This window comes from Oculina patagonica, chromosome 5 (genome assembly GCF_052425735.1).
Source record: "Oculina patagonica isolate OP01 chromosome 5, crgOcupat, whole genome shotgun sequence".
In the NCBI taxonomy this organism is placed as follows: Eukaryota; Metazoa; Cnidaria; class Anthozoa; order Scleractinia; family Oculinidae; genus Oculina; species Oculina patagonica.
This window is the reverse complement of record NC_135762.1, coordinates 29,297,985-29,313,879: the sequence shown is the minus strand read 5'-3', so window position 1 is coordinate 29,313,879 and position 15,895 is coordinate 29,297,985. Positions and strand designations below refer to the sequence as shown.

The following is a 15,895-nucleotide window of genomic DNA, read 5'->3' as shown; positions in this document are numbered from 1 at the left end:
AAACATTCTTTAGGCTTGTCACGCGTACGAGCCCAAAGAACGTCTGCGAAGGAGGCTAACGAGACAGCCGACCGCTCATTCTTGTCTTTAAAAATAAACAGCCGAAGGAAAGAAACTTCCCTCGTCGCGCGTTCAAATCATTTAGAAGATTTATTCCATTTTTCTCCTCAGTTTCCCCTCGAATCTTTCAGTTCGCTTTTTCCTGGCAACAACCAGAAACCCATTGCAAACAACAATTTCTTAAAAACTGTCCGCTACACTTGAAAAAAAGTGAACTGATATGCCGTTTACAGAAGTGTAAGGGCTCATTAATTTTAACGGTTTGTAAAGAAAAGTTGCCCTCCTGGGTCTATAGCCTCGTCTTCTAATTTATGATAAAAATAATAAGTTGCTGTGTAACACTTTGTTCAAGTACTATAAAATGTTTTTTTCATAAAAAGTGCTGAAATGTTGTCTCGTTTTGCGAAACGCTTCGGGAATAACCCCTTCATCAGTCGCAACGCTCAAATTGAAACCGTTAGCAGTCAATGGTTTCAATTTGAACTTTGCGACTGATGAAGGGGTTATTCCCGAAACGTTTCGCAAAACGAGACAACATTTCAGCACTTTTTCTTATTTATGATCCTGGTTACAGACCTCCCGGGGGGGGGTGGGGTGGGGGACTCGCATATGAAAGGGACGGGGATGCTCGTCGGAAATTTTAAAAAGAACCCCTAAAAGACACCAATCTGGGTGTGGCTCAAGCTTTTCTTGACCCCTAAAAGATACCAAAAAAACTAATTATATTTGTATATTTCTTCGTGTGCAAAACGAGACCATTATTGCTAAAAATATTGGCGTTTTGCCCGGAACACCCTAAGCGAGACCAAAAATCCGAAATTTACATTCCTAAGCGAGGCGACGAGCATCCCCGTCCCTTTCATATGTGAGTCCCCTCCTCCCCGGGTTACAGACTTGGTTAAAGGTCGTTTAAATTTCCATGAGAAATATCAGCTAAAAACTTCAAACACTGATTCATTTGACTAAATCGTGAAGACAAGAAGCTCACTTAACTCAGCACTGGGTCTGAAAGTTTGACCACTAAAAATATCTCTAGTATTATTTTTGCATGAAAAGTCTGAGAGGCAACGCGCAGCCTTTGGAAAGGCCGGCCGCGAGTCCCGCCAGTCACATAAACGTCTGACAGGCGTAACTATATGTGACGCACAAACAATCAAGACTGAGGTCAATTAGTAGTTTATTCAAATCCATGAGACACGACAATGCCTTGTCAACAAATGGTCATGGCTAAATGTCACTGGTCATTTGTTTTGATTTTGGTTTACAGCTTTATTTTCCAACAATAATTTGGTACTTCTTGGTGGTCGCTTTGAATCCGGGCGCGGTTCTAACGTAGTTGGACGTGAATTTGAGATACATCTGACCACCGGGCGCTTGAATCGGTTGTAAAGCAAACCTTTCACCATCAATATCAAAGATGAGATCGTTTTCTGTTGAAGAACAAGGTTAAAAAAGAAGAGAACATCATTTGAATAAATATATATTACTACACGACAGTCAGCTATACATATATGGGGAGGCGCGTTGACTTAATAGATAGTGTGTTGGATTAGAGAAAACAGAAACGGCAGGGGGCTAAAAAGGGTTTCAGCGAATAATGTTTGTCAGTATGCACTCAGGGGATTAAGTATCGTCATCATCATCATCATCATCATCATCATCATCATCATCATTGTCATCGTCATTGTCATCGTCATCGTCATCATTATCATCGCTATCATCTATACTTTTCGCACAGGGCGCAGATAAAGTAGCGTACTAAAAGACGGCTTCTACTTAGAGAAGAAGAGCGGTATATTTCAGTAGATATGTCTGCATATATTCATGTCCTTCCCACGACCTAACACTTCCCACATTCCGTTCGTCAAAGGGTCGGTAATTAACTTACGGGTAAAAGAGCTAAGTGAAGAGTATCCCTGCAGGAGGTCATAGCCAGACTCTGTATGGAATGACTCGAACTCAAGCTGGAAAGCTTTGCCGATGTTGAGAGACCACACGCACGTTACGCTGTTAGGATAATCGCTCGGGTAGTTGGGTGACATCACAATTTGTTCCAAGTCGGTAAGTACACCACCACACGCTGTATAGGGATAAAACAATGGGTAATTAAAATACGGTATTAAAGTAGCACTCTACCAGCATACTAACGCAAATGCTGCAATCTGATTGGCCGGTCTATTGCACACTATCAGCGTCCAATAATATGGCGGCATTTTATCGATTCTCCAAAGTTTTGGAGGAAGTCAGTTTCGAAATATAATTAGATAATTCAATTCCCAAGGAGGCATAAAGAAGGACAGTCACCGTTATACAAGTTTTTAAAAAACGTCAAAATTTTTGAATAAACTGATGAGCGCGTGTACACCGCTAAAAGTTGCAAATGACAATTCAGTCCGCGCGCGATTTCGCTAAAGCTTGAAGTTTAAAATGCCAGAATAAGAATTCACTATTTGAAAAAAAATTAGAATTCTATTAGAATCCTGAAACAAATAGATTATTCGCTCTCAATTTCTATGAGGTACGTGATAGTTGATTCGGCCAGCGGCCTTATCATGACTAGAGGCGATTTGTACCAAGAGAAGATTGAACTTATCCTTCAAGTTGTATATCTATCAATTATGATTTTTTCAGCTGCATACGCTATTCTTCTTTTCTGGCAAATCCTGCAGATCATGACTAATACACCACACGAGTACTACGAGCAACATACGGGTAACATACGAGTAACACACGAAACATACGGGTACATACGGGTACATACAGGTAACATACAAGTAACATACGGATACTTACGAGTAACATACGGATACATACGAGTAACATACGGATACATACGAGTAACATACGGATGCATACGAGTAACATACCAATACATACGTGTGTATACCAGTTCCTTTTTCAATTCCCTTTATTTTGTTCTATTTTTCATTTTTATCAGTATGCTCCCCCACCCCCCTTCCCCTTATAAGGTCAATAGCTCAACTTCTTGAATTCACTTACATACGGTCTTACCCGTAACATACGAGTAACAAAAGGACACATACAGGTGCATACCAGTTCCTATTTCATTTCACTTTATTTTATTTTGTTTTTTTATTTTTCATTTTTTTGTTCCTTTTCTTTTGCGCTCGTCACGCAATCTTTTTGGAGGGGAGAGCGATGGAGAAACACGTTACATCTAATGACCAATAATTGATTTTTCGATTATTATTCGATTATTATACTCGTATGTTACCTGTATGTACCCGTAATTACCCGTATGTTTTGTTTTGTTTACTTGTGTTGCATAAAATAAAAATGAAAAATAAAATGAAATGAAATGAACTAGGAACTGGCATGCACCCGTATGTATCCGTATGTTACTCGTATGTTACCTGTATGTAACCGTATGTACCCGTATGTTCCGTGTGTTAAAAAAAAAATAAATGGTGTTTATAGTGGTCATGCACTTAGCTTCATATCTCTACGAGATAGCTAGTTTACAGGCATGCCACTGAAACAGAGGAAACAAATGTTTTTTAATGAACATAACAAGGTTAAAAATCCCAACTGGCAGGAGGCAGACCAGTTGGCTATATACAAAGCGTGGTCGAGGATTTGAACTCGGGACAACCGAGAAACAAATCCAGCTAGTGGCCAGGGCAGGTCTTGAACCAAGGACCTCCGGATTACAACACCAGCGCCCCAAACCACTCGGCCACGCTTGCCTCCTATAGGTTACTCGTATGTTACCCGTATGTTACTCGTGGTACTCGTGTGGTGTATTAGTCATGATCAATCCTGCATGTGTCAGGGCCGTAAACTGATGCGATCAGATTGCATCAATCAGACTCTTATATTACCAAACAGATCCAACCGTGAACATGGAAAACGCTGTACGTTGACCACTTTTTTCAATGGTAACATAATTTTTTTCTGTGCGCAGCGACATTTAAAAAGAGTACACGAGCAAATTAGGCAATAGTGGTATATTTGCATGAACAGCAAATCTTAGGACGATAGTGGTCGCAGTGAATTACTTACTGACTTGCTGGTACGTCGCTGAAAATCCTTCCGAATTCTCGCTACCATCAGAGACAAACCGAACATCAATGGCGTTATTTTCAGACGTGAAGGAGATTGCCTTGCTGTAAACTCCAGACAGCTTGGTAATGAGCTGTTTGGAGACGCCATCATAGATCTCTACCACGTCGTTGCTCTTCTGTGTCTTAAAGTTATTGAATGTCACCATGACCTTCTTGCCTGACGGGACACTGATCTTCCAGCGGCAGTAGGCATTGTCAGGATAGCTGTTGGGGTTGTTTGGAGAGCTAAAGCTTCCAGAGGGACCAACTAGGTTGGAGCCGCACGCCGATGCTGTTGAGAAATGATAATCAAGTTTAAGATGTTAAGATTAGTTCAGACAGGTTATCAATTTAATTTCTTTCCCCTAAGAACCGGCGAGTTAGGTCGAAAAAGTAGGCATACATCACAGGGACGGCGGAGCAATTTTCAAAGTGGGGGGGGGGGGGGGGGGCTAACTAGTGACTTGAAGTGGGGGGCTTAAAAGACCCTTCTCTTAATAAGTCTTTATTTTTTTCGGAAATTCTGGGAGGATTAAAGCCCCCCCCCCCCCAAGTTCCCCCCCGGCTCCGCCGTCCCTGCATCGTGATCTATAAAACCTAGAATCGGCGACAAAAGCCGTAACACTTTCTTTGTAAAATCGACAAACGATATCCAATACACAACTTTTGAAGAGAGCGATAGGGTTGAGTGGGTGGGATTTGCCGAAGAATGCTTTTACGGAGAAAGGTACTTAAAGTTGCCAATATTCTAAAAAATTATAGAAGATAATATATGGCTGCGCGGAGATATGAAATTTATCTTCGAGTGTTCAAATCGATATATAGTGAGCGCAGTGAACGAGTGAGATAACGGTTTTGAACACGAGAAGATAAATTTCATATATCCAAGCAACCATGCATTATTTTGTTTATTATATAAACCTACTAATTACGATGTTTTTGACGATTTTCCGAAGATTTTCGACCATTTTCCGAAGATTTCCGAAGATTTTTAAAATGTTGTTCGAAGGTCGTACGAATGATTCCGAACCTTTTCCGATTTTTTCCGAAAATTTCCGAATTTTTCGATATAATTTGGCCCATTGAGCATTGAAACACGGCAAACTCTGCGATCCGATTGGTCAAAAATGATATCACACATGTGTGGATACCATTTTTATCCACACATGTGTGATACCATTTTTCTCGATTTGCTACCACTCGCTAAACCACTGCAGTTTATATAATAAAGTTACTTACCACCACACTGAGCAACAGACCCAGACCACGTTCCGTCCAGTTGGCACGTGCGACTCCTGTCACCTGACAGCTGGTAGCCTGGGTTGCAGTCGTAGACAACAGTCTTGCCATAAGTGAACTCTGACCCTAGACGCTCCCCATTGGCTGGAGTACCGGGATCGCCGCAATTGATAACTATACGAAAGAATATGAAGCTTTTAATTGGGTGATTAATAGAAATAACCTCTTTAAAAACGAATCACCCGCTCCCCAAATCTCATATTCCCCCAACCCTCCCACCTCCTTTGCACGTTTTCCATAAAAAAAGGGAAATAAAAGAAAAGGGATGCTCTCTCTTTCCACCGCAGAGGCTTCTTCAGTTGGGGAGGGCGGGAAAGGCGAAAACACTTCTCTTCCAGCCCGTACGAAAAAATAAAAGAGGACTCTGCGGAGGATTGAATGATGCTCTTCAAGGATTAAAAAATGACCCTTCAGAAAGAATATAGAAAATCCGCTACCCATAATCCAGAATATTGATATATGGTATACAGTTGCATTCACGAATATATAGCTAGACTCTTACAAACTGATAGACGGCCAATCAGAGCTACCTTGATGACCGTTTTTATAAAAGTTATTATAATTATTAACTCACTTTGGCAAGTTGGTTGTGTTCCATCCCAGTTATTGTTCGTTTGACATGTTCTCGAGCTGGAGCCAACGAGTTTATATCCTTCATTGCACTGGAATTGGACAACGTCGTGATATTGGTAGCTCTCGCCAACCTTTATTCCATTTGCAGGTGTGCCAGGGTTGCCGCAAGAATTCTCTGTTAATAAAAAGAAGAGAAAAAAGGATAAACTTTGACAATAGAGCGATTTTCACTTCATTGTCACTTTGGTTTTGCGTAACTAGTGATTAGTTTAAAACTCTTGCACTACTTTTTCATCAAGTTAGAAGTAAATTAAGCCAAAAAGACCAATCTTGGCTAGCTCATACAGGCTTTCACGTATTTGCTTTAAGTTTTGATTGGTTCGCAAGATTGCTTGTGTGCTCTGTGATGGGCTAGAATGATAACTTTGGTTTTGGTTTTACGACACTCAATCAAAAGTCGCTCTAATAACTTATCTATCTTAATTTGTTTGAAGCGCTGGTAAAGCTTTCCGTTTTTTATTATCTAGAACAAGAAATGGCCGGGAAATCAAGGATGCTCCAAAAATTGTACTGTAATGCAATATTATGGCGCGATAACATCGAGCGAAAAACGGCGGCTTTTAATTTGTTCGATCTCGGAGGCCTGAATTTGTCATCAAAGAGCTGGGTCTGAAGAGGTGAAATGGGAACTGGGATTTGAGCAAATTTTCACTGGGAAAATGAGATTTGGATCACTGGGACTGGGAATCACAAACAAATAAAACTGGGACTGTTATTTGGAAAACTGGGAAAACAATAAGCTGGAAATGGAAATTTATACCCCCCTCCCCCCTTCAGAACCCTCATCAAAAGGTACTTGCTGCCCGACAATTATTAGACACAATTTCAAAAGGGGTATAATCCAGAAATACCCAGAATATTGGAATATAACCGGAAGAGGCCAATTGGACATTCACTTTTTTCTTAAAAAAGCTAGCTCACGTATTCTAGTTGAGGCCTGTCAAGCTAATACATATTTAGAAGGACTGTGCTAGCTTAGAACTTACCGAGACAAACAGCTTGAGTTCCACTCCATGTGCCATCAGCTTGGCATGTCCTTTCTTGGGAGCCTGACAGCTTGAAGTTTACGGCATTGCATGAGAAGGTTACCTTGGCATTGTACGAAAAGTCTGTGCCGTGGATTTGGCCGTTTGGTATTGCCGGGGGTGCACCACAATTTACCACTAAGAGAAATGAGAAAAGAAAAGACCGTGTTTACTGGTGGTTTTACACAATGCTACCACGGTTTGAGATGCATGTTACGTTGACAAATCCGCGGCCAGAAGCTTCTTCTTTTAATTACGTATAAGTGGTAATTGAGACGCATTTCATCAAGAAAATAACTTCAAAGGTTTCAATTTGTCCGTGTCACAAATCACTCGAAAAAAGTTGAAGTTAAGCTCTGTCGACGAGAGTCTTACCTTATCTCTTATAGAGCGATAGTACGCTCTTCCAGTTAGCCAGGGAGCCTGGCCATGTACCTAGGTTTGAATGGTTTTATAATGTATTTTTTTGTTAGTCTGGTAAAGAAATAATCAGTCAACAGACGAGTGGCTATATTGTGTCGTCATGAGTACTTACAGTTACAGGACGGAGAAGGCGAGTTCCACGCTCCTCCTTCACAAATAGCGTAGGACTGTCCAACCAATTTGTAACCAACGTCACATTCAAATCTGATGGTGTCACCATTCCTTCTCTGAAGGCCAATCAGCTCACCATTATCTGGCACTGCAGGCTCAGGACAGTCAGCAGCTACGAAAAAGAAGTTAAACTGGTGTTAAATTAAGTCAATGTCGTCTATGTTTTTCATGCAAGAACACTTACTAAACGGAATAAACATTCTTCTTAAAAAAATGTGTATACAGTCAACTCTCTTAACGGACACCTCTATAAGAGGGACACCTCCATAAGAGGGACACCTCCATAAGACGGACACCTGGTGATGGTCCCTGCCGTTTTCCAGTCATTTTACTGTAACTAAACTCCCTATAAGACGGACACCTCTCGAAAACGAACAACAGACGCTTTGAAACCGTCATCGGACACTTGAAAAGTGTTTTTTTTATCGTGTTTTATTAGTGAAAATACTTCCAAACTTCGTATCGACCTAAAGCAAAGTTAGTCAGCGCCCTAAGGATACGTGTATACCAAGCTTATATCACTAACCACCAACAATAAGGCTTTAACTGACGGGTTACTTCTCTGCTTACGTGTATGGACACTAAAGAGGTCGTTTTCTGCTTACAGTGTTACAGTTTGTAGAAGCTCTCAATTTTTGCTTTAACAAGAAAATACGGTCCTTTTATTATTTTACTCTTGTTGCAGTTAGCAAAGGTTTGTTGCATTGTGCAAAGGTTTACAGTAGCTTTATTATCTCAGAATTACTGGTGTCTTGTTACTTTGACTCGCTGCTGAGCGGACACCTCTCTAAGACGGACAGCTGCGGCCGGTCCCGAAGGTGTCCGTCTTAGAGAGAGTTAACTGTACCAATACAGCGAGGATGTTCTCCACTCCAGGTCCCATCGGCCTGACAAGTCCGTGTTGCTGATCCCACTAGTCTGAATCCGGAATTACACGTGTAAGTGACAACCGTGTTGTAGGAATTCGCTGAAGTGCTTCGTGTTCCGTCTTGCAGGTCACCAGGAAGAATGCATCTTACCACTAAAACAGGAAAAAACGTACAGTGATAAGACTGCACAGAATACCTACAAATGAACTACTCTTCTGATTTCAAGCAAATAATATACAAATCATTTTCTAAAAATAAGCAACACTTGTTATCCAAGCTAAAAGCACAACACATTGTAATTGGACAAATACAATACAATAATGCAATGCAATACAATGCGAGAATAATACAACTTAAAGCCTTTTACTTCGGGAAAAAATAAACCAACAAATTGAACATGAAAAACTGGAACCTCAAAGCCGTATTACCTACAAGAGAAGAAATGCAAAAAATAAGCTAAAGCCCACTTCTTCACAAAATAAATATAACACTAAGCCCCATGTTCCCATTTCCTTTAAAATATTTAATTGAATAAGCTTAGTTTAAGCCTCACCATCACATCGAGGCTCTTTGCCAGACCAAGTTCCATCAGGTAAACAAGTTCTTGTTGAGGCGCCTCTCAGGATGTAACCAACGTTACATTCAAATCTAACGTTACTGCCCACGGTTGATGCAGGGCTGGTAGGATCAAGTTTTCCATTGGCGAGACTTGATATTGCTGAACAAGAGCTCGCTGTGAATGAATAACATATGGCAAGAGAGGATAATGGATAATGCATATGGTCAAATCTCACTCTAACGGACACTTTCGTGACCATGGTCTAGTTGGTTTCCGTTACTCCGTAATAGAGGAAGGAAGTAATAACGGGAGTTACTTTCAGTAATTTTTTTCGCTTGGACTTCAACTCCTAGTAGCCAAGTGTCTACAAGGTGGTGGTTGACTTTATTTCGTTTGATTATGAGACAGAATCTAAATTTTTAAATGTTTTGGAAGGAACCACGACAGAACATTGCGCTGAATAGCTAGTTTACTTGTTTGAGTACTGAATAAAGCGCTGTATGGGTTGCTTTTACAGATTGGTACGGTTTAAAGAACGAGAAAGTGAGCAGACGATATAGGAGGATAGAGTAGAGTGGAGCAAAGATTTCCTATGTTTTGATCTTCAAAAGAAGATACCACATTGCTCGGAATAAAATGAAAACAGTAAGCCAGCCATCCAGTCATCAGTGGAAAGGAAAAAAAGTCAGTCAATCATATAGTATGTAGAATAACAGTCAGTCGGTCGGTCGATAGCACATGTAATAAGAAACATGAGCTTGGGTAGCAGTGCGTCCTGGTGTTAGCTGAACGTTTGCCTGAAATAAATGGTTCTTTACATATTCTCCACCTTTGCATGTTGTTCCATCGGCTTTTAGAGTGTAACCTGGCCTGCAGAGACACTGGCGTCCTAGCAGCGTGTTGACACAAATCTGTTCACAGGGTCCTAAGCCACCATTACTGGAACACTCGTTGTTATCTGAAAGTTGATCCAGGAAAAAAATTAAAATATTGCGCGAACAAAGGAAGTTAATAATTCCACCATCAAAATTTGATGGTAAGGTCATTCTCCAATGAGAAATCCCAAGTTTTCCTTGTTATCTCTCTCGTTTTGCCTGAAAGATAAAGAATCTAATATATAGGTAGGAACAGCAGTATTACTATCGACTTTAGCACCAATGGGCCTTTTGCAGCTAATGGTCACGTGATACAAAATCCGCTTGCTGAAGAGCAAGCTACGCGTTGGGACATCCAAACAAAGAAGAGTCAAGCTTGACTGGTATTGAAGTCGTTTTGTTTTGAATGTCCCAGCGCGTAGCTTGCTATCCAGTATGCGGGTATTGTACCAGGTGACCGATAACCCTTCCTGGTTACCTTTTAGTAATGGCTTCTCTATTGACCTGGAGCCTTAGTGGGCGCGCGAGCACTTTAGGAATTATTTTCATTTTTCTTTATTATGCACCCAGAAAATTACCATCAGCAATCGCGGAGCCACTCAGGTTGCAGTCCATTACATTTTTCAGTTAGTTTTACCTGCGCATGATCTGCCATCTGCCGTAAGAGAGTACCCGTCTGCGCACATACAGCGGTAGCTACCCACACTGTTATGACAGCTCTGCTGGCAGTTTCCGTTGTTCGCCTGGCATTCATCGATATCTGAAATGGAGATATTAATGTTGATGATATACTCTTTGCATAGAACCGTGTTTTTGTTTTACGGAAACTCATTGAAACTTGATAAAAATAAATCATTCATGGAGAGGCCTTCCCTTGAACGTAAAAACACTTGGCAATAATGGTATGTCTAGAGTTTTCTTATCTATGGAGTATCCACAGCAAGGGACGTCGATGTGGAGGTAAGAAGAACCTATCATTTCTGTTTTCTCCTTTGCGTCGTTTTCTCTGTCGACAGGCAGGACCAGACTCTCCTGTGGGCCGACTGGCCGAAATTGTATGTTCTTTCTCCAGGTTTCAGGTTTTTAGGTTTGATTTGTGCATCCAAGACAAGATTTCTTAGAGGGGACTAGAAAGTTCATCTGATTATTTATTTAAGGTATCTTATTACCTGTGCAACTTCCGTCAGCATTCAGTGTATATCCCGCCTGACATTTGCATTTATAACTGCCCAGCGTGTTGACACATGATTGCTCGCAGCTTGCTTGCCCTGGGCCTGTCGTACATTCATCTACGTCTGCAGGAAGAAACAATCAATATTGTCGACGAGATTAGAGATAACAATGTTTCAACTCTCAATTAGAATTTTTCCACTGAATTATTCTCAATATCCATGTATTGTCCGGTTGCTGTTGAACAATCACAGAATGCGCAAAATAGGAAGAGCGGTTTCTAATTGAGCGTACGTCGTTAAACCAAAAAACAAAGTAATCACCTTGACCAATCACCAAAACCAAGAAACAAACAATATATTAAACCAATGAAACTCGAAGCAAATACATGTTGCCGACACGAAGCGCTGGAAAAGGTGTGCAAGTGAGTCACGATTGGCTTTGCTTTTACTTATGATTGGTTGACAAAGTTGCGCGAGATTTTTAAACCAATGACTAACCGTATTTTAAAATGAAAATCCAAAGCAAAGCTAATTACTTTCGATACTCTTTTGAAAACCGCTCCATATTTTCAGATATTGTATAAAATTTATGCAGTGTTCTTACCTATGCATTGTGGAACAGGTGCATCCCATTTTCCACCAACACAGTTCAGCGTTGCCGTTGAGCTGGCCTTAAATCCGGCATTACAAGAGATGGTCATCTTACCACCTAGAGCTAGACTACCACTTGAACTACCATGAGCTATTGCACCCAGGGATGGACAATTCAGAGCTGGTGAATAAATGAAATTTGGTTTATTAACAACAACAACCATACCAACAACAACAACAACAACAACAACAACAGAAAACTGTACTTGGCGCCCCGTTCTAGTCGATAACATTTGTCAGTGAGTGATATTTGACGTCTGTCAGTTTAACGACTCTTTGACGGGTTTCCCATTGGTTGCGTTGTTTGGAAGGCGCAGAGAAATCAAAGTAACAATTTTGTCCAATAAAACTGTTCCTTTTCTTATCCCGAGCTTTACCCGTAAGGAACTAGCGGACCATCGGCTGTGTGCGAAATTAGTAAAAACTCATCCGTGTTCTATTGCAAACAGGTGAATCTGATTGGTTCTCCCACTGTTTTCTTTTCCCTGACAGAACAGAATAGCGCGCGCGTTGCTCTTTAAAAAGACAATTATGCTTGATTTTTGCGTAGAAGTTCGTAAATTGTACGTTTTGGACATCACTGTAATCCTTTAGAGTTTCACTTAAAAAACTACCCTACTCGCCTTCGTGTTCTATGAGCGCTTCTTAGTCTAATTGTTTAATAGACATTGCATCTAGTATAAAGTGAAAATGTGACATGGGCAGGAATTGAAGGTTGGACATTAATTCGGAGTCCAACACACTCACAACTGGTGCACCACGCCTCCAACAAAAAGTCTCGGCAAGCCTGAATTTTTTTCAGGATTTCTTTTCCCAACTGCAGAAGTTGCGTAAAAAGCTGCGACGATCTTGTCCGCATTCATTTTGTTTTATTCCGCAGTTCAAATATGCGTGTTTCATATAATTTTTCATTATTTCAACAAATAGTCAGTTCAGGTTAGTAAAGGACAATTATTGAATGTGGATCTATATGTTCCCGTATCGTACCTGTTTCACAGTGACGACCTTCATATCCCGCTTTGCAGTTACATTTGTAACCAACGGGAAGAGTTTCACATGTACCGTGGGCTCCACACGGGTCGCTGTTACAGGCACTGTTTGCTGTAAAGGTGTAGAAATCAATGAGTTAGCGGCACAATTCTAGCGGGTAGTCAGTTATATGGTACACTCTTTTTTTATAAGAATACAGTTTTTCCGACCCAGGCTGACTATTCTTATTTTTCTGCCAATTTTAGGCTGAAAATATTCTTTTGAACATTAATTCTTAGAAAAAACCGTTTGACATTTCCGTTTTAGCAAGTATTGGGTAATCAATTACAAGTGTTTGGTGTCCAGATCTGTATCGTGTTACATTGTGCACATGTACCGTTGCTTTTCGTTGCAGCCTGGCCGTTTTGGCTTTAAACAAAGCATTCCTCGCAGAGATAAAGTGACGGAAATGAAAGTACCTGATTTTGTTTCAACTTAAAACTATATTCTTTTCAAAATCTCAGCCTCGGGTTTATTCTTAAAATATTCTTAAAAATTCGCAAATTTCAGCCTCGATATTCTTATAAACTAGATTCTTATAAAATAAAAAGAGTGTAATTTAGTTATAATGAACGTCATCGGCTTTGTTCCCAAAGAAAATAAAATTTTATCAAGACTTTTTGTACCGGTCGACGTTCTTTTTTCTCTCTTGGGTAAACGTTGACCCGATATCAGGCGTTTACATGGTTTAGAAGCAAACGAATGGATTTTTATTGCAGAATACACTCTTTAATGGATGAATGAGTGTGGCTGTTGAGCGATAAGGCGCTAACGCGATAATTTTTTCGCGTGTGCGCACTATAGGCAGAACGTGGAATATCTTTTGTTAGAAAATTATCACCTAATATGCTTCGCCTTTTATCGATGTTTGTGTTGAAATACTGATCCTATTATCTCCTTGCTATAGGTTTATCTCAAGTTGCAAAAAAAAAAGAAAGAAAATAAATAAAGAAAAAAAAATCACTTACCGGGACACGTGCAAACAAAACGAACTTTAAAATCAGGGCAGCTTCGTCCCGTTCTTTGGTCACTATTCAAGCACGTGATTCCACTATCTGAGCACGTGCTTGTCAAATTCAACTCAAGATCAGGCATGGATCTTCCTTCAACATCCTGGCAATCGAAAGGACCTGGTCCTGAGCATGCTCCTGCGCGAGTTTCCGCATCTCCATTGCCAGTTGTTGGCGAATCACTGTTAAGCCAGTTTGTCCAACATTTGTTTTCTATTAATAAAAGAAAAAAATCTTAAATTCTTTCTTGCCTTTGGTTGACATGGTTTTAATGTGTCAAAATATCATGATTTCTGTCAGTTTCTGTCCAGTTTTGTCCTTTTGAGATACTTCAAAGAGAACACGAGTTCCTATTCAAGCTCCCGTTGGAGCCTTATGTCATGAGTAGCCTTTTGTTGCTTACTGCGTATTTTCTTTATTGGTGTGAGTTTCATATTGACCCGACCTATCTACCTGTTCCCCAAACAATGATCTCTAGCTTAGCCTCGAAATTTTAATTTTACTGCTAATGGCATCTTAAGGGGTTGCTTTCTTTGGGTACAGTGACAATGGTCTTTTACTACTAGCTTCCTTTTCATAAGATACTTGGGCTTACCCGTTCGTGCCACAGATGGTTTAATCTTCTTTATACCGACATCTGCAGGATCGTAGAAGTCAGACCATGCAATAACATTTCCAATAAAGTTGTCAGCGTGCCGTGCCATGTCAGCAATATCTTGAGCGGGGAGTTCGTAACTCCAAACATTCATCTGGCTCATTTGACCAATAAATGCCTCATTGGCGCTGAAGTTTTGAGCAACTTCATCTTGTTCTTGTCCGAGAACGAAAGATCCTCCAGCTCCGATTACCTAAAGCGAACAAGCATTTGTTCAATTCGACAAGTGCAGGACGGATTAAGGCATAAGTGTAGCAAAGAAGAGGACAGAACACGTTCCCTTCCTTTCCAATCAACCGTCAATGTTAGTCACATTCAAATAAAAGAGGAATATTGGATACAATAGTGATCTATGGTTTAAAAACTTGTTCGATCTGTATATTTGTTCAACATGTAAGTTTTATTAAATGGCGTCAACCTTTCCATCCCGTATTAACCGTTCGACATCCTATTCAACTTGTCAAGCCTGTTCATAAGTTTATCGAAATATGGTCAACCGTCCCGCGGGAGAATCCGCTGTTCATGGGGGCGAAAATGCTTGTCAAAAAATTTGAAGTGAACCCCTAAATGAGACCAATTTAAGTGAATCTTAAGCCTCATCTGAGCCCTAAAAAAATAGAAGTAAAAAGAAAGTAAAAAACGAGCTGTGATGTGGTCGTCAAGTTTTTGAAAGAAATTTTCCAGACTTTATATCTGATTGATCTAAAAACCACGGCGTTTTATTTCTGATCTCTTCACCTGCAAGATACCTTCGCCTTTACGATGGATGAAAACATTGGCGTTCCTTTTAATTTACTCCAAGTGGATACCACACCACCCCCAGGGTCAACTTGCTCTTAAAGAAACCGCTCACCTGTCCCTTTTGAAATGCGTCAGCGGCGACATCGTTTTGTCTAACGCTGCTTCCGTCTTTGTACACTTTCCACGCTCCAGTTGAGCTCTTCCAAGTCAAAGCCACGTGATGCCACTTGCCATCATTCGCCGCCACATTTGTTGAAGCCTTTTGTCCGTTGACCCAAATGTTAAAGCCATTGTAGTCGTGAATCACAAGAGCATTGTCCTCAAGTTTTGCTAAAAAGACAAAAATGTGCATGAGCTCACCGACGTTTTCACCTATTAAGTACTTAATACTTTTTTTGGAGTATTGATTCCTTTTCAAGAGAAACTAATCAAGCGTCATACCTCCATCTTGGACAGCATACGATATGGGAGTTCCCGGATCGAGCTCGGTTTCAGCAACCTTCATCCAGAAAGCGACAGTAAATGCTCTTAACTCCTGACGCATTTCCACGATAGAGGCTCCGCGACCCTGCTCTCTACTAAACTCCATGTCAAAGTTAGTTGAAATTTCTATAACCAAAGACAAGTCATGTAATCAAAACTTAAATTATAGTGGAAGA

The 15,895-nt window shown here is 40.5% G+C and overlaps 1 protein-coding gene across 1 annotated transcript in view; it reads right to left on the bottom strand.

Moving 5' to 3' along the window:
* Nucleotides 1-1,269: 1,269 nt before the first annotated feature.
* LOC144654271 (sushi, von Willebrand factor type A, EGF and pentraxin domain-containing protein 1-like) overlaps nucleotides 1,270-15,895 on the bottom strand; it is a 29,308-nt gene continuing 14,682 nt past the window's right edge. The window contains exons 18-35 of the mRNA XM_078514355.1: nucleotides 15,678-15,845; nucleotides 15,349-15,566; nucleotides 14,436-14,688; nucleotides 13,799-14,053; nucleotides 12,789-12,902; nucleotides 11,755-11,922; nucleotides 11,148-11,273; nucleotides 10,616-10,738; nucleotides 9,933-10,061; nucleotides 9,098-9,277; nucleotides 8,523-8,696; nucleotides 7,617-7,787; nucleotides 7,043-7,219; nucleotides 5,998-6,171; nucleotides 5,364-5,537; nucleotides 4,084-4,416; nucleotides 1,949-2,140; nucleotides 1,270-1,490 (exon numbers count right to left, since the gene is read on the bottom strand). Of these exons, the coding sequence (XP_078370481.1) occupies nucleotides 1,330-1,490; nucleotides 1,949-2,140; nucleotides 4,084-4,416; nucleotides 5,364-5,537; nucleotides 5,998-6,171; nucleotides 7,043-7,219; nucleotides 7,617-7,787; nucleotides 8,523-8,696; nucleotides 9,098-9,277; nucleotides 9,933-10,061; nucleotides 10,616-10,738; nucleotides 11,148-11,273; nucleotides 11,755-11,922; nucleotides 12,789-12,902; nucleotides 13,799-14,053; nucleotides 14,436-14,688; nucleotides 15,349-15,566; nucleotides 15,678-15,845 (3,290 nt within the window). The 3' untranslated portion in view covers nucleotides 1,270-1,329. The remainder of the gene's footprint in view (nucleotides 1,491-1,948; nucleotides 2,141-4,083; nucleotides 4,417-5,363; nucleotides 5,538-5,997; nucleotides 6,172-7,042; nucleotides 7,220-7,616; nucleotides 7,788-8,522; nucleotides 8,697-9,097; nucleotides 9,278-9,932; nucleotides 10,062-10,615; nucleotides 10,739-11,147; nucleotides 11,274-11,754; nucleotides 11,923-12,788; nucleotides 12,903-13,798; nucleotides 14,054-14,435; nucleotides 14,689-15,348; nucleotides 15,567-15,677; nucleotides 15,846-15,895) is intronic.